The 18,435-nt window shown below is 45.4% G+C and overlaps 1 protein-coding gene and 1 long non-coding RNA gene across 17 annotated transcripts in view; one reads left to right on the top strand and one right to left on the bottom strand.

The window, feature by feature from the left end:
- LOC309611944 (uncharacterized protein) overlaps positions 1–18,435 on the top strand; it is a 371,966-nt gene that overhangs the window by 3,304 nt on the left and 350,227 nt on the right. For 14 of the 16 annotated variants that reach the window (XR_014234852.1, XM_082357020.1, XM_082357022.1 and 11 more), the window contains exons 1-2: positions 773–913; positions 9,329–9,466. Coding sequence is in view for 15 of the 16 variants with exons in the window: in XM_082357020.1 (XP_082213146.1) it covers positions 853–913; positions 9,329–9,466 (199 nt within the window). In the remaining variant the exon portion in view is untranslated. Of the gene's footprint in view, positions 1–772; positions 914–9,328; positions 9,467–13,528; positions 13,670–18,435 lie in introns of those variants that run through there. The other 2 variants (XM_082357015.1, XM_082357012.1) reach the window with 2 other exon arrangements.
- Positions 9,654–10,931, bottom strand: LOC309611955. Its single transcript, XR_014234854.1, has 2 exons — positions 10,690–10,931; positions 9,654–10,551 (listed from the first exon to the last, which is right to left on the bottom strand). It is a non-coding gene; the product is annotated as an uncharacterized lncRNA (long non-coding RNA).

Below are 18,435 nucleotides of genomic sequence, written 5' to 3'. Positions count from 1 at the left end.
ACTTCTCCCCCTAACAGGCACTCTGGATTCTTTGGCTGGATTTTGGCCTTGGGAGCGCCACTGATAGGCTCAGAGGCTTTCTGTTTGTTCTTCCTGGGTTGATCAGAGGGAACCTTTATGACACTTGGCTTTTCCTGCACCTGATTCACCTTAATGGCTCTGGTGTCTTTAGCTTTGATCACGTTGGGACCTTGGGATTGATCAAGATCTTTCAAAGGATTAAAGAGCTGGGGAAGGTGAATATCCTCCGCCAGTGTAGTAATGTCTGCAAGACCACTGCTAGGTTCAATCCCATTTTCAAGTGTCCCTAGGTCCTGACGACTCCGGCTGTTCTCTCCCAGATCAGCATTTTCAGAACCAGGCTGCTCCTCTTGGCTGAGGGGATCGGTGCAGGCCAGCGGCTGGTGAATATCAGGGATTCCTAAAGGGAGTAGTGGAGGATCTTGGTTCTCTGTTGGGATCTGGTAGGCATCCAGAGGCTTTGAAAGCTTGGTTTTGATATCATCCACGTGCTTACTCTCTATTTGTCCCTGGCTTGGAGCTGGAGGCAGGGCCAGGAGACGCCTGGCACTCTGGACTGGAGCTGTCACTGAAATGTCCCCAAGTTCAGATGGTGGGTTACTCTCAAGTATGTGGCTGTTTCTGCTACTGCAGGACTTGGGGAGTTCTTGACTTTGTGTCACACAAAACGTCTGGCTTGGAGGTTGCAATCCCAGGGAATTTTTCATCACCAGGGGGGAGGTCTCCATCCCTACAAAGGGATCAAGGGAGAAGTCAGTCCCTGGTAAGTGAGATGCTCCCCCTAAACAGCAACACAGCAGTCATGTACCTTTCAAGGGGTTCAGGGGGAAGATGGGCAAGGCATTTCTACTAACTCTTCTTAAGGATCATGGACAGTGCCCTATGCTACGAGGTAAGCGATGACTGTTGTAATTCTTACTGGTGATCCTTTCCTGTCACTGATTCTCGGCTTTCTTTGTATTTCATAGGACTGTTGTAAGTCCAATACAAAATGAGTCTTATTTTTAAAAACCTGAAATGTTTTACAAAGCCTAGCATTCTCATATAGAGTCCTTACCATTCTCCCCACTTTCCCGAGAGGCCAAGAACACTTCACACCATGAACTAGGAGAGGGGGTAGAGCCCTTTCTGATGAAATACATCAACAAAGACAGAGTCTTAGCCTGCTTGCTCTCTGGACAGGATCTCGGACCACAAGGTCTTCAATCCTGGTATAAATGAAGGAAGTGAGGACAGTTCAACTGGCACTCTCATAACAAGGGTTCTGAAACACCTTCCAAAGAGACTATAGCAGTAGATGAGGGAAGGGAGTGCTACAGTGTGGTAGTACAGGGGGAATGATCGGCTACAGCAGTGAAAAGTGTGGTACCGATTGGTGTGCTCTCGGGGTTCTTGTACATGTAGCATAGATGACCTCTACAGTGGCCCTCCCACCTTCCCACCTGCATTAGGTGTTCTTTTTTTTGTAATTTATGTTTATGTATTTATTTATTGTTTGAACTTATTTATTCTACGTATTTATTTTTTTGGCTGCACTGGGTCTCTCATTGCTGTGCACGGGCTTTCTCTAGTTGGCGGCTAGCGGGGGCTACTCTTGGTTGCGGTGTGCGGGCTTCTCATCGCGGTGGCTTCTCTTGTTGCGGAGCATGGGCTGTAGGCACGTGGGCTTCGGTAGTTGAGGCTCACGGGCTCTAGAATGCAGGCTCCATCGTCGTGGCACATGCGCTTAGTTGCTGCACGGCATGTGGGATCTTCGCAGACCAGGGCTCGAACCCGTGTCCCCCGCATTGCATTGGCAGGCGGATTCTTAACCACGGCGCCACCAGGGAAGCCCTAGGTGTTCTTATATAGAGTCTAAAAACAGAGGGCACTGAGCGAAGGTAGTGCTTATTAGAGGCTCAGGATCTAAATTCTACCTGTCTCTACACCCCTTCCCAGCTGTCGATTTGACCCCATTTTTGAATGCCGACCTCATTCTTCAAATTTCTCTGCCGTTTGTATACTCACCTTGAAAACTTGTTTCTGTGATGCGTTGAGCAGACACAGGGTGGCAGATTGCAGAGGTGGAAGCTGGTGGTCGGATATTTGTGGGCTGAATCTCCTTCAGTCCCATTCCCATTTCTGGTTGCACAGAGGCCCGACTTCCTGTGTATGACGCCGAGCCATAGGATTGCGGGCAGGAGCCAAGTTCTCCATACAGTAAAGACCCCAGTGTGCCTTGGTTATAGTAATATACCTGGCTTCCGTCCTGGCAGGGAAGTGACAGGCGGCTCTGCCCCTGATTTGGAATCTGAGATGGTGTTCCCTGAGCAAGGCTGGCAGAAAGCGATGGATGTAGAGGGACCATGTTCTTGGCGTCTGAAGTTTTATCATACTGGGCTGCCAGAAACATGGAGGAGGCAGCTGTGTGGCGGTCAGTGAGTGCCAGAGTAAAGTCTCCGAGTGAAGAAGAATTCTTTTCAGTGCTTGCTGTGATGTCCCACTCAAGAACACCTGGATAGGAAGCAGCTGAAGTGGAGATCTGGCTGTGGTCAGTAACTCCAGATAACATAGTCGTGCTAGAATGTTGGTAAAGGTAGGCACTACCCATGAGTGTCTGGAAAGGGGTACCAGTAGCCGATGCCGAACTGACGGCAGGGGCAGAGACTCTGGAGAAGTTGCAGACACTTCGTGTTAGGGAAGTTGCATTGCTCACCACAGGAGGAGAATGCTGCAGAGAATTTAGAGTTCCAAGTAGAGATGGATGTTGGAAATTTTCTGTAAGAACAAGAGGGTCATGAAAAACTCAGGGAGGTTGAGAAATTCTCACTACGTTTGAGGAACGGCATCATCTGAAGGTTCTTGCTATCAGGACACCTCTACTATCACTACTTCCTGAGAAACCCAAAATCAGACAGTTAATGATGGCTGTAAGGACTGAGCAGTTTTCCACTCTTCTCTATTAACTGCCTGTGCTCCCATCTTGGGCACAGACGGGCAGAAGAGCCAAGTGGTATGGTTCAGAGATTGTTCTCTAGGCTGGAAGCAACCTTCTCCCTGCCCTGTCTTTCCCTTCAGCCTGCACTCGTATTGACTTCTATGCTATTTCCTAGACTGGAAGCATTTTAGAACTAGGAGGCCCTTAGAGAACTTCGATGTTCTCAGTCTCATTTCGTGAGTAAGGAAACTGAGGCTCAGAGAGGTCGGGTTGACTTGTTCAAGTTCTCTCATTATGTTAGTATCATTACCAGGTTTCAGAACCTAAGTATCCTGACTTCCTTGCCAGGACTCCACTCTGAGCATGATACTGCCAGAAAGCAGGAGAAATAGAACTTATAATATAGGCATTTTTTTGTCCATTAGAAAACAGTACGGCTATTACCATTGTCGTCTTCAGTGTCTCCCTTTGCTTGTGCAGTTCCCACGCTATTACCTAGAGGTGACGTACAGCTCAGTCCAACTGGTGAATTGAAAGAGTCATTTTTGCCCTCTTCAAGCCTGGTTTCTCATCCTACCTCAAAATGATTACCCGAAAGTGGATTTCTTAAGTGCTTTTGGAAAGGGAAAAGTTATCTGATTACTTCAGATTACTCATCTATAAAGTGGTTATAACACCACCACCAATAATAATAGCAGTAATAATTAATAGATGAATAAGCTGATCTATTGCGTATGATTTATATGGAGGAAGATACAATAAGTTCTAGAAAGACAAAGAAAAATCATGACAAGCATATTACGTTAACGAAAAAGAAATCCATAGATATTAATGAAAACTGGGGTATGTGGCAAGTATCGAAGCCTAATGAATTTACTAACAAATGGCATTCTGTACTATCCATGCAATATTATGAAAGTGAATTTTGCCCACTCTATTTTAGTGAATACTATTAACCAGAAAACACGATGGAGGTGATAGAGGTGAATGAATTCCTAGCCAATGCATACAGACAGAGAAGGTATGTCAGTAAAAAATGCATAACAAGCAACAGAATGCAATAAATGTGCATGTATAGGTAGCCACAACACATATAGACAAGTATTTCAATGAAAACCGGTACGAAGCAGACAGCAAAATAATAAGTATAAAAGAGTTTCATTATTGTGCTCCTTCATATTTTTACCCAGCAAGTAAGAGGTATTAAGCCTAGGAGAAATATATATTTCAATGAATATAGCTTATATAATAAGCAGAAAGGAAGCTTAAAATGTATCAGGAAGGTTTTTGGATTTATCCTAGAACTTAGATTAGAATCATCTTCAGCATCCAAGAAGATGGCATCCCAAAACCTCAAAAAACCATCATGCCTAGAATCCAATTAAAAAAGATTTTCAAATGTAAGAAAATCCACAGGACTCCACAATATGGTTTTCGATAAACGTGGATGTTTGTTTGTTTTGTTTCTTTGGCCGCGCCGCGTGGCCCTGGCCGTGAAAGCACCGAGTCCTAAGCACTGGACCGCCAGGGAATTCCCTAAGTGGGGGGAATTAGAGATGTGGGGCTTGACTTTTTCTTCTTCTTCTTCTTTTTCGGTAGCTAAGATCTACAAGCGAACGATGGCTGTTGATCAATGTGCTCTCTGTGTTAGGAAGGAAATAACTGTAAAAATGAAAAGCAGCCTTGCCTTAGAACCTACATATCACACAAAGGAAAATAGTCCTTCTGATTCAATTTAGAAGATATCACTTAAAATGTTTAATTGGTGAAATGTCTACCTAGTTTAAAAATTAGAAAGAATAAAACACTGAAAAGCAGCCCCCTAGATAACCACTGTGGTTGCTTGTTTATAGGAGGCATCATTTCTAAAACGTATTTCTAAAATGTTTATATTCAAAACTGTCAAGTGGCCAACTGTATTCAGAGAGGCAATAAAAGAAAGAAAACGGAGTATGACTTTTCTGATAAGCTGCCTTTCCTGGTGATCCCCTGTTCTGGCCTTACTTTCCTTCTTAGTCTGTTAATGTAAGGGTTTGCTACCATCAACTTGGTTTTGCCCTGCTCTGAGCAGGTTTCCCTCTGTGCTGTTTCTGCTTTAATTGAAAATCTTTGGTTCCCATCAGCATTCCATTGCAAACTCCGTTTTTCTTGAGAGCTCCTCTATGCTTTCCCTCTTCATTCTTATATTTTCTCCCATCTCTTGGTGCCTGTTGGCCTGTGCTAATGAAAACCATCCTAAACTTCCTTACGCTCGACTCTGTGCCTCCCTGTAGAGCCCAGTACTCTCCATCCTCTCTCCCTATTCTCTCTTTTCAACTAGTCGAAATCCTAGTGGAGGGAGACCATTAGAGATGAAACATCTTGGTATATATTGCTAGTTTTCTATGTCCCCTGGCTTTTCTATGTTTCTGTTGAAACACTCTTGAGAAGTGTCTGATTTCATTTTCTACATGGGTACCCTTTAAGGCTCAATACTGGAAAAGAAGGGGATCAGAGTGATCAACCCAATGTGGTATCCTAACGTAACAGATAAGGAAAGCAACAGGCTTTGTGAGACAGCCAGTGATTTGTCCAAAGTCACACAGATAGTAAACGTCAAAGTCAAAACTGAAATTAGGTCTCCAGACGTGTAGTTCAATACTTTCCCTCATTATTCCATGCTATTTTGAATCTCCTACTCAATTTAGGGGCAAAAGAAATCGAACGCAAAACTTTCCAAAGTTTCTTTTCTTACCTGACATGGTCAGAGAAGAGGAAGCATCCACTGCAGGTACAAGGGATGAGGAGACAACACTAGAGGATGTCTGAGTGGCTGCAGCTGAACGGCGCACGTGTCCAGTACAGAGGTCACTGGTTACTGGTCCAAACAGCTCCACGGAAACCTCAAGACTCTACCAAGTGGTAGTAGGTTTGGTAGGAGAGTGATGTCACAAAGCAGGCAGTTGAAAGGTATGAGAGAGCCAATAGGGAGGTCCGATCCCCAACAGGGAGGCGGGCTTGGGTGAAGAGAGTGTAGGAGAGCTAAAACAACACCTGAGTTTCTGAGCTCTGGGGAGGAAATCCTAGAAGACAGATTTACCTCCCCCAGGCTCTTCCATTAGGGAAATCATTGCAACATTTCTTACAGACGTTCATTAATACACTGAACTAAGAGTTACTTATATTCTACAGAGTATTCTATTTTATGTATCATATACTTAGAGCTATATAGATCTTATTTAATTAATAATCCTTAGGAAGGAAAGAGCCATCTAGTTTGAACTATTACAGTTGTTCTGAAATCATATGTGTCTAATGAGTGAACTGATAGCAGCTTTTAAGGAGCCAAAGTAGGGATTAAGAAGCTCTTTTTGTAACTTGGTTCAAGAGTAGGGTGAAGTTTGTTGAGTGTACCTTGTGGAGAATGTTGTGGTCCAAGGCTCTTCTCTTTTAGTTTCTTCTCCTTGACTCCTACCTTCCTTGGGCTGGGCTAGGCTGGGGGCCAGGTTGGACTTGCGACTTAACATTTCTCTTCCGCTTTCTCTTTTTTTTTTTTTCTTCCATTATGGGCATTGCTTCGAGGACAAGCCTTGATCTTGCATTGGACGTTACTTCCTGTCAACTTCCAGCAGCAGGAGTCTTCTTTTCAGTGCTTGATGCTTCACGAAATAGACTCTGCCCGTTGGCAGCAAATACCAGAGAGCTAGGAGACAGAGCTGGTTGCAGACCTTTCCTCTTCCAGCCTTTGGTTGCAATTGTTTGGCCCATAATTTGCTAGCTCTAGTTCCTGGGGCCACACAGGTATCCTGCCATCTCCAGCTCTTGTTATATGTGAGAGACATTCTGAACACTGTCCCTTTTTCTTTGCACAGAAGTATATACAGTGTGGCAGTTACTGTAATCTCCTCCGCCTTGCAAACAGCCACTCTAGAATCTTGGACCTCTAGGACTCTCTGTCTTGCATGCTTGGGTGCAAGGCCAAGCAAAATGAAGAGGAGAATAATTAGAGAAAGAGGAGGACGTTGGTGGAGAATTGGGAGCAGGTAAGGTGAAAGGGCACAGGAGAAAAGAGATGCGTGTAGATTTTTTGGTTTCTGTGGGAAACAGGTTGACACACTTGGGCCTCATTTTGTATTAACAGAACAGAGAGTTAAAGATCTAAGTAGCTAGATAGTGCAGCAACTGCCATGAAGTCTGTACACTGAAGAGAACAGTCTCACATCTAGTTTTCATTTTGTTTTATGTCATAGTACCTTATTTATAGCATTCACTGGTGTGTTTGTAGAATACAGATGTTTTCAAATGCTCTGGTTTTGTCTACATGGTTATCTCCTTGTCCTGTTTGTAAGGAATCCAACATTGTAAGACATATTGCATGTTTTTCTCTTGACGATTGTTGACCTTGAAGCGTCATGAACTAACTTGAGCTGTTGGATTTTGTGGAGAAACTTTCAAAAGGGTCTGTGAAAAAGGCACTGTGGTGAGTCGCATTATGCACCCGAGCGTAAGGAGCAGATATCTGCCACCAGCCCAGCTTGGCCTGGATTGCCTCTGTTTTAGTTCCCCTGGTTAGTGCTTTTCTCCCTAACCACTCTTGTGACTGTGATAATGTGAGTAAGGGCTGAGTTGCTAATGATCTATGTGTGAGGTAAGCTGGTTTGAGGGAGGAAATCTATGGACCTAGTCATTTTCCTTGGTGGTAAGCTTTCAGGGGTGCAGAGATTGATCTTCCTGGGGCCTTTTCTGGTCCCAGGAAGATATCGCATAGATGGGACCTCCCAAGACACACATTGAATCTTTAGGCCTGTTTCTCCTATTATGAGGTACGAGTTTCTTCACTGATGGGGATGATGCTTATCTGAGAAGAAATTGTGAAAGGTGGTGTAGTGTAGAGGTGTGGCTTAAGCTTTTAAGTTTTCCTCCAGGTTTTTCCCCTAAGCTTCCTACTTCGGACGGCCTACTTACATGATACTAGTATGTGATGTCCGGCTAACAACTTCCTAAATACCTGCAAGCCAGATCAGTGTCTCTTTTCTCTGTATTCCCATGGAAATCAAGGGTCCCGCCGAATTTTCCATCGAAACAGTTGATTTGTGTTGTCTCTAGGAATTCTAAAGGGCGTACCGTTGCTTCCTAACCGGTGTCATTTGGGAGATCCACCTCTGTACGTTCAAATGATTAATTTTGAGACTTTACTCATGTGTGCAGTAAACCCTTGAATTCCCTAAGACCTTCCTTTCCTCCATCTCGTACCCCATTAAGCCCGCTTCAGTTCATCTCTTGAATTTCTTTGGAATCTGTCAGCTCTCCCTCAACATCCTAATACTGAACTTGCCTGTCTGTTGCGATTAGGTCCTAACTAGCGTCCATATATCTTGTTTCCTTCCAATCCATTCTTCACACAAGAGACCTTCAAAGCAAGTTGGAACGTTGCTCATAAACATCGCTCACAAACATTGTTTTGAGAATAGAAAACACACTGTTGGCCTTTAAGACTCTGCGTGGTCTAGAATCCTCTCTGCCTCCCTAGTCCCATCTTGTGCCACTTTTGCCCTCACTTTCTATGCTTCAGATACACTGAATTAACCTTAGTTCTCACTCATCTGACAGAAGTCAGTTCAGATACTATTTTTCACTGTGATTCCTAGCGTTAAGGAATTTGATTATCAGGTTTTGTATGAGGACTAAAACTAAACTGGGAAGTGGAAGAATTGAGTTTCAACTGTTTCAGTCAACACGCATGTATTAATGATACCTAAGTATTGAACACCGGGCTAGGTTTCATCAGGGATACAGAAGTTCTGGCCATCTCTGGTTTTGGATATCCCTTATTTGTTGAGACCTTTGCGTTGTTTGGTTGCCTTTTGTCTGTTTTCCAGATGGGAAAACAGGAACAAGGGAAGTATAGGTTATTACTAGGTGGGGTTGAACAAGTGGAGCAGCAAACTGCAAAGCAGAAAGAAGAGGGACGTACTATAGAGGGATATGATTTCCATCCTCAAGGCGCCTGCATCCTGTGCAGGGAGACAGCCTAACATCAAATGTGCCTAACAACAAATATATTGACTTCTTACTAAAAATCTCCAGTTCATAGAACCGAGGGGTTTGTACCTTCTCCTCTAAAAGTGATAGTCCTGGGACTTCCCCGGTGGTCCCGTGGTGAAGACTCTGCGCTTCCAATGCAGCAGGCGTGGGTTCAATCCCTGGTTGGGGAGCAAAGATCCCACGTGCTGCGCAGCCAAAGAAATTTTTTTCGAAAGTTATACTCCTGTATTATTGACTTTAGTGGTTTAGATTTTGTTTTACTGTGAAGGAGATTTCAGTTTATTTACGGGGAACAAACAACACATAATGTAAAAATAGTTTTCCAGAAACGATTTCCATCATTCTCTTCTTCCCTTTCTCCCGCAGACTGGTGTTTCATCTTGACAAGTTCTCTGTCATTCCATAGGAAAGCTGTCTGGCTTGGAGGTTGCAATCCCAGGGAATTTTTCATCAGCGGGGAAGTCTCCATCACTACAGAGGAATCAAGGGAGAAGTCAGTCCCGGGTAAGTGAGATGCTCCCCCTAAACACCAACACAGCAGTCGTGTACCTTTCAAGGGGTTCAGGGGCAAGATGGGCAAGGCATTTCTACTAACTCTTCTTAAGGATCATGGACAGTGCCCTATGCTTCGAGGTAAGCGGTGACTGTTGTAGTTCTTACTGGTGGTCCTTTCCTGTCACTGATTCTCGGCTTTCTTTGTATTTCATAGGACTGTTGTAAGTCCAATACAAAATGTGTCTTATTTTTAAAAACCTGAAATGTTTTACAGAACCTAGCATTCTCATATAGGGTCCTTTCCATTCTCCCCACTTTCCCGAGAGGCCAAGAACACTTCACACCATGAACTAGGAGAGGGGGTAGAGCCCTTTCTGATGAAATACATCAACAAACACAGAGTCTTAGCCTGTTTGCTCTCTGGACAGGATCTCGGACCACAAGGTCTTCAATCCTGGTATAAATGAAGGAAGTGAGGACAGTTCAACTGGCACTCTCATAACAAGAGTTCTGAAACACCTTCCAAAGAGACTATAGCAGTAGATGAGGGAAGGGAGTGCTACAGTGTGGCAGTACAGGGGGAATGATCGGCTACAGCAGTGAAAAGTGTGGTACCGATTGGTGTGCTCTCGGGGTTCTTGTACATGTAGCATAGATGACCTCTACAGTGGCCCTCCCACCTTCCCACCTGCATTAGGTGTTCTTTTTTTTGTAATTTATGTTTATGTATTTATTTACTGTTTGAACTTATTTATTCTACGTATTTATTTTTTTGGCTGCACTGGGTCTCTCATTGCTGTGCACGGGCTTTCTCTAGTTGGCGGCTAGCGGGGGCTACTCTTGGTTGCGGTGTGCGGGCTTCTCATCGCGGTGGCTTCTCTTGTTGCGGAGCATGGGCTGTAGGCACGTGGGCTTCGGTAGTTGAGGCTCACGGGCTCTAGAATGCAGGCTCCGTCGTCGTGGCACATGCGCTTAGTTGCTGCACGGCATGTGGGATCTTCGCAGACCAGGGCTCGTACCCGTGTCCCCTGCATTGGCAGGCGCCACCAGGGAAGCCCTAGGTGTTCTCATATAGAGTCTAAAAACAGAGAGCACTGAGAGAAGGTAGTGGTTATTAAAGGCTCAGGATCTAAATTCTACCTGTCTCTACACCCCTTCCCAGCTGTCGATTTGACCCCATTTTTGAATGCTGACCTCATTGTTCAACTTTTCTCTGCCGTCTGTATACTCACCTTGAAAACTTGTTTCTGTGATGCGTTGAGCAGACACAGGGTGGCAGATTGCAGAGGTGGAAGCTGGTGGTCGGATATTTGTGGGCTGAATCTCCTTCAGTCCCATTCCCATTTCTGGTTGCACAGAGGCCCTACTTCCTGTGTATGACGCAGAGCCGTAGGATTGCAGGCAGGAGCCAAGTTCTCCATACAGTAAAGACCCCAGTGTGCCTTGGTTATAGTAGTATACCTGGCTTCCTTCCTGGCAGGGAAGTGACAGGCGGCTATGCCCCTGATTTGTTCGTGGGTCTCCTGATCCAGCAGTTCCCTTGGCTCTGCCCCTGTCGTCAGTTGCCCCTAGGATAACTCTGAGCCCTAGCCACTTCTCTGGTAGATTTCCCTATTCCCCCACTATAGTCACACCTGAATAAGGCAACTCAAACCTTTCAGAGATGTGTCCTGAACCTCTTGTTTTCTGAAACACCTCTCTGGTGGTTGTGAGACTTAAGGCCAGCGTCCCCGAGAGACTTTTTCTATTTCTCCTAGTAAACCTAGACTCATCTTCTGTCACCTTCAACTCTACTCCAATTGTGTTCTTTCAACCCAGACCTCTGACCCTGCTTTTTACTTCTGCCATTTCATCCTCACTCCTGCTTCCTTTCCTAAATCCATACGTCTCTTTTGGCCTTCCTAGCCCTGGGCCAGGTTCCTTCCTCTTTGCTCAGTTTTTACCCCTTTCCTTCATTCTCCCATCCAACTTTCAGTCCTTCCTTTCTCACGCCCCAGTTAGCAGCATCTGAAAATTCGAAAGGTTTGTTACTCATCTATTAATTGTATTCCATTTACTTATTCAGTTCTATACCTATCTTATCTGTGTATGGAAGAACAGCTGGTAGCCAAGGTGGCACCAAGAATCCTAGCAGCTCTCACTTGACGTATCCGTAGTAGTCGGCAATTTCCATTTCGTTTTCCCTCTCGGTGAAAAATTGCAGCTTGCCCGAAGAGGTGTATCTGGCAGCATTCTCCCGTTGTTGTTGAGCCCGCCTCTTCATGGCCTCTCGCTCTGGCCTCTGCTCTTGTTCGATGGGCTTTGACATGACTGGCTCAGGCACGTTGGGTTCCCTCCATGGAACTCGTTGCTTGCTGAAGTCTTGGAGTAGAAATTGGGTTTGGAGCTTGGGTGGGGACTGGCGCTTATTCACAGCAGGGGGAACAGGCTCCCGCTGGAGAGGAGCGCCAGATGAAGTTTTGGAGGGTGCAGGCCTAGGAGCAGCAGACTGAGGGACACGAGGCTGGGTATGGTTGGGCCAAGCTGGTTGGGTTGGGTTGGTCACAGTTGGCTGAGCTGGTTTGGCGGGGCCTGGCAAAGAGGCAGGAGCTGGCTGGGATGAATTGACTGCAGCAGGTTGAGCTGAGTCAGTAGAACCAGGCTGGGCACGGTAAGCCCCAGCAGGCCGATGTGAGGCCAGAGACTGTGGCCTCCGAGGAGCGGGTCGAGCTTGAGGCTTGTCCCAGGCAGAAAAAGGCAGAGGTATCAACTTGACCTTCCCAGGAGGAGGCCGCTCATACTGGGCTGGAGATGGACACTCTGTTTCAGCACTGCTGTCTGGTTTCTGGGCTTGGACTTGCGTTTTCTCAGGACTCTTCCCCTCACGTGGGGTATGCCGCCATGGCTGGATAGCTGGGGGTGGCTGGGGGTCTTTGGGGTTGCTTGACTTTCCCAAGAGCCGACAGGAAGAGAGCCCAGTTTTCGTCTCATTCTTCTTCCCCAGCGCATGAAGAACCTTCACAGACTCCAGCATGCGCACGCCAAGGGAGGTTCGAGGCTTTTGAAAGCTCTGTTGGAGAAGCTCAGTTTGGTGTTCCTTTCGCTTCATGTGGGGGATTGCTGGCTTCTCTTCTGCCTTGACTTTGTTCCCTGACTGCTTGTTCTCTTCAGCCTTGTTTCTCCCTCTGGTCCTTTTGGTCTTTTCCTGCCCGTGGCTCTTAGTTTTGCTGATCTTTCTGGATGCAGCTTTCTGAGGTTTGCCTTGAGAGTGCTTGGCCGTGTTCACAGGAGCCCTGTCACTGACTGCAGCGTGGCATATAACCACTTCTCCCCCTAACAGGCACTCTGGATTCTTTGGCTGGATTTTGGCCTTGGGAGCGCCACTGATAGGCTCAGAGGCTTTCTGTTTGTTCTTCCTGGGTTGATCAGAGGGAACCTTTATGACACTTGGCTTTTCCTGCACCTGATTCACCTTAATGGCTCTGGTGTCTTTAGCTTTGATCACGTTGGGACCTTGGGATTGATCAAGATCTTTCAAAGGATTAAAGAGCTGGGGAAGGTGAATATCCTCCGCCAGTGTAGTAATGTCTGCAAGACCACTGCTAGGTTCAATCCCATTTTCAAGTGTCCCTAGGTCCTGACGACTCTGGCTGTTCTCTCCCAGATCAGCATTTTCAGAACCAGGCTGCTCCTCTTGGCTGAGGGGATCGGTGCAGGCCAGCGGCTGGTGAATATCAGGGATTCCTAAAGGGAGTAGTGGAGGATCTTGGTTCTCTGTTGGGATCTGGTAGGCATCCAGAGGCTTTGAAAGCTTGGTTTTGATATCATCCACGTGCTTACTCTCTATTTGTCCCTGGCTTGGAGCTGGAGGCAGGGCCAGGAGACGCCTGGCACTCTGGACTGGAGCTGTCACTGAAATGTCCCCAAGTTCAGATGGTGGGTTACTCTCAAGTATGTGGCTGTTTCTGCTACTGCAGGACTTGGGGAGTTCTTGACTTTGTGTCACACAAAACGTCTGGCTTGGAGGTTGCAATCCCAGGGAATTTTTCATCAGCGGGGAAGTCTCCATCACTACAGAGGAATCAAGGGAGAAGTCAGTCCCGGGTAAGTGAGATGCTCCCCCTAAACACCAACACAGCAGTCGTGTACCTTTCAAGGGGTTCAGGGGCAAGATGGGCAAGGCATTTCTACTAACTCTTCTTAAGGATCATGGACAGTGCCCTATGCTTCGAGGTAAGCGGTGACTGTTGCAGTTCTTACTGGTGATCCTTTCCTGTCACTGATTCTCGGCTTTCTTTGTATTTCATAGGACTGTTGTAAGTCCAATACAAAATGTGTCTTATTTTTAAAAACCTGAAATGTTTTACAGAACCTAGCATTCTCATATAGGGTCCTTTCCATTCTCCCCACTTTCCCGAGAGGCCAAGAACACTTCACACCATGAACTAGGAGAGGGGGTAGAGCCCTTTCTGATGAAATACATCAACAAACACAGAGTCTTAGCCTGCTTGCTCTCTGGACAGGATCTCGGACCACAAGGTCTTCAATCCTGGTATAAATGAAGGAAGTGAGGACAGTTCAACTGGCACTCTCATAACAAGGGTTCTGAAACACCTTCCAAAGAGACTATAGCAGTAGATGAGGGAAGGGAGTGCTACAGTGTGGTAGTACAGGGGGAATGATCGGCTACAGCAGTGAAAAGTGTGGTACCGATTGGTGTGCTCTCGGGGTTCTTGTACATGTAGCATAGATGACCTCTACAGTGGCCCTCCCACCTTCCCACCTGCATTAGGTGTTCTTTTTTTTGTAATTTATGTTTATGTATTTATTTACTGTTTGAACTTATTTATTCTACGTATTTATTTTTTTGGCTGCACTGGGTCTCTCATTGCTGTGCACGGGCTTTCTCTAGTTGGCGGCTAGCGGGGGCTACTCTCGGTTGCGGTGTGCGGGCTTCTCATCGCGGTGGCTTCTCTTGTTGCGGAGCATGGGCTGTAGGCACGTGGGCTTTGGTAGTTGAGGCTCACGGGCTCTAGAATGCAGGCTCCGTCGTTGTGGCACATGCGCTTAGTTGCTGCACGGCATGTGGGATCTTCGCAGACCAGGGCTCGAACCCGTGTCCCCCGCATTGCATTGGCAGGCGGATTCTTAACCACGGCGCCACCAGGGAAGCCCTAGGTGTTCTCATATAGAGTCTAAAAACAGAGGGCACTGAGCGAAGGTAGTGGTTATTAAAGGCTCAGGATCTAAATTCTACCTGCCTCTACACCCCTTCCCAGCTGTCGATTTGACCCCATTTTTGAATGCCGACCTCATTCTTCAACTTTCTCTGGCGTTTGTTATACTCACCTTGAAAACTTGTTTCTGTGATGCGTTGAGCAGACACAGGGTGGCAGACTGCAGAGGTGGAAGCTGGTGGTCGGATATTTGTGGGCTGAATCTCCTTCGGTCCCATTCCCATTTCTGGTTGCCCAGAGGCCCGACTTCCTGTGTATGACGCCGAGCCGTAGGATTGCGGGCAGGAGCCAAGTTCTCCATACAGTAAAGACCCCAGTGTGCCTTGGTTATAGTAATATACCTGGCTTCCTTCCTGGCAGGGAAGTGACAGGCGGCTCTGCCCCTGATTTGGAATCTGAGATGGTGTTCCCTGAGCAAGGCTGGCAGAAAGCGATGGATGTAGAGGGACCATGTTCTTGGCGTCTGAAGTTTTATCATCCTGGGCTGCCAGAAACATGGAGGAGGCAGCTGTGTGGCGGTCAGTGAGTGCCAGAGTAAAGTCTCCGAGTGAAGAAGAATTCTTTTCAGTGCTTGCTGTGATGTCCCACTCAAGAACACCTGGATAGGAAGCAGCTGAAGTGGAGATCTGGCTGTGGTCAGTAACTCCAGATAACATAGTCGTGCTAGAATGTTGGTAAAGGTAGGCACTACCCATGAGTGTCTGGAAAGGGGTACCAGTAGCCGATGCCGAACTGACGGCAGGGGCAGAGACTCTGGAGAAGTTGCAGACACTTCGTGTTAGGGAAGTTGCATTGCTCACCACAGGAGGAGAATGCTGCAGAGAATTTAGAGTTCCAAGTAGAGATGGATGTTGGAAATTTTCTGTAAGAACAAGAGGGTCATGAAAAACTCAGGGAGGTTGAGAAATTCTCACTACGTTTGAGGAACGGCATCATCTGAAGGTTCTTGCTATCAGGACACCTCTACTATCACTACTTCCTGAGAAACCCAAAATCAGACAGTTAATGATGGCTGTAAGGACTGAGCAGTTTTCCACTCTTCTCTATTAACTGCCTGTGCTCCCATCTTGGGCACAGACGGGCAGAAGAGCCAAGTGGTATGGTTCAGAGATTGTTCTCTAGGCTGGAAGCAACCTTCTCCCTGCCCTGTCTTTCCCTTCAGCCTGCACTCGTATTGACTTCTATGCTATTTCCTAGACTGGAAGCATTTTAGAACTAGGAGGCCCTTAGAGAACTTCGATGTTCTCAGTCTCATTTCGTGAGTAAGGAAACTGAGGCTCAGAGAGGTCGGGTTGACTTGTTCAAGTTCTCTCATTATGTTAGTATCATTACCAGGTTTCAGAACCTAAGTATCCTGACTTCCTTGCCAGGACTCCACTCTGAGCATGATACTGCCAGAAAGCAGGAGAAATAGAACTTATAATATAGGCATTTTTTTGTCCATTAGAAAACAGTACGGCTATTACCATTGTCGTCTTCAGTGTCTCCCTTTGCTTGTGCAGTTCCCACGCTATTACCTAGAGGTGACGTACAGCTCAGTCCAACTGGTGAATTGAAAGAGTCATTTTTGCCCTCTTCAAGCCTGGTTTCTCATCCTACCTCAAAATGATTACCCGAAAGTGGATTTCTTAAGTGCTTTTGGAAAGGGAAAAGTTATCTGATTACTTCAGATTACTCATCTATAAAGTGGTTATAACACCACCACCAATAATAATAGCAGTAATAATTAATAGATGAATAAGCTGATCTATTGCGTATGATTTATATGGAGGAAGATACAATAAGTTCTAGAAAGACAAAGAAAAATCATGACAAGCATATTACGTTAACGAAAAAGAAATCCATAGATATTAATGAAAACTGGGGTATGTGGCAAGTATCGAAGCCTAATGAATTTACTAACAAATGGCATTCTGTACTATCCATGCAATATTATGAAAGTGAATTTTGCCCACTCTATTTTAGTGAATACTATTAACCAGAAAACACGATGGAGGTGATAGAGGTGAATGAATTCCTAGCCAATGCATACAGACAGAGAAGGTATGTCAGTAAAAAATGCATAACAAGCAACAGAATGCAATAAATGTGCATGTATAGGTAGCCACAACACATATAGACAAGTATTTCAATGAAAACCGGTACGAAGCAGACAGCAAAATAATAAGTATAAAAGAGTTTCATTATTGTGCTCCTTCATATTTTTACCCAGCAAGTAAGAGGTATTAAGCCTAGGAGAAATATATATTTCAATGAATATAGCTTATATAATAAGCAGAAAGGAAGCTTAAAATGTATCAGGAAGGTTTTTGGATTTATCCTAGAACTTAGATTAGAATCATCTTCAGCATCCAAGAAGATGGCATCCCAAAACCTCAAAAAACCATCATGCCTAGAATCCAATTAAAAAAGATTTTCAAATGTAAGAAAATCCACAGGACTCCACAATATGGTTTTCGATAAACGTGGATGTTTGTTTGTTTTGTTTCTTTGGCCGCGCCGCGTGGCCCTGGCCGTGAAAGCACCGAGTCCTAAGCACTGGACCGCCAGGGAATTCCCTAAGTGGGGGGAATTAGAGATGTGGGGCTTGACTTTTTCTTCTTCTTCTTTTTCGGTAGCTAAGATCTACAAGCGAACGATGGCTGTTGATCAATGTGCTCTCTGTGTTAGGAAGGAAATAACTGTAAAAATGAAAAGCAGCCTTGCCTTAGAACCTACATATCACACAAAGGAAAATAGTCCTTCTGATTCAATTTAGAAGATATCACTTAAAATGTTTAATTGGTGAAATGTCTACCTAGTTTAAAAATTAGAAAGAATAAAACACTGAAAAGCAGCCCCCTAGATAACCACTGTGGTTGCTTGTTTATAGGAGGCATCATTTCTAAAACGTATTTCTAAAATGTTTATATTCAAAACTGTCAAGTGGCCAACTGTATTCAGAGAGGCAATAAAAGAAAGAAAACGGAGTATGACTTTTCTGATAAGCTGCCTTTCCTGGTGATCCCCTGTTCTGGCCTTACTTTCCTTCTTAGTCTGTTAATGTAAGGGTTTGCTACCATCAACTTGGTTTTGCCCTGCTCTGAGCAGGTTTCCCTCTGTGCTGTTTCTGCTTTAATTGAAAATCTTTGGTTCCCATCAGCATTCCATTGCAAACTCCGTTTTTCTTGAGAGCTCCTCTATGCTTTCCCTCTTCATTCTTATATTTTCTCCCATCTCTTGGTGCCTGTTGGCCTGTGCTAATGAAAACCATCCTAAACTTCCTTACGCTCGACTCTGTGCCTCCCTGTAGAGCCCAGTACTCTCCATCCTCTCTCCCTATTCTCTCTTTTCAACTAGTCGAAATCCTAGTGGAGGGAGACCATTAGAGATGAAACATCTTGGTATATATTGCTAGTTTTCTATGTCCCCTGGCTTTTCTATGTTTCTGTTGAAACACTCTTGAGAAGTGTCTGATTTCATTTTCTACATGGGTACCCTTTAAGGCTCAATACTGGAAAAGAAGGGGATCAGAGTGATCAACCCAATGTGGTATCCTAACGTAACAGATAAGGAAAGCAACAGGCTTTGTGAGACAGCCAGTGATTTGTCCAAAGTCACACAGATAGTAAACGTCAAAGTCAAAACTGAAATTAGGTCTCCAGACTTGTAGTTCAATACTTTCCCTCATTATTCCATGCTATTTTGAATCTCCTACTCAATTTAGGGGCAAAAGAAATCGAACGCAAAACTTTCCAAAGTTTCTTTTCTTACCTGACATGG

The sequence above is a fragment of the Balaenoptera borealis genome (genome assembly GCF_965194805.1).
Source record: "Balaenoptera borealis genome assembly, chromosome: 15".
Lineage (NCBI taxonomy): Eukaryota > Metazoa > Chordata > Mammalia > Artiodactyla > Balaenopteridae > Balaenoptera > Balaenoptera borealis.
Note: the sequence above shows the minus strand (reverse complement) of the source record. Positions and strands in the feature narration are given on the sequence as shown.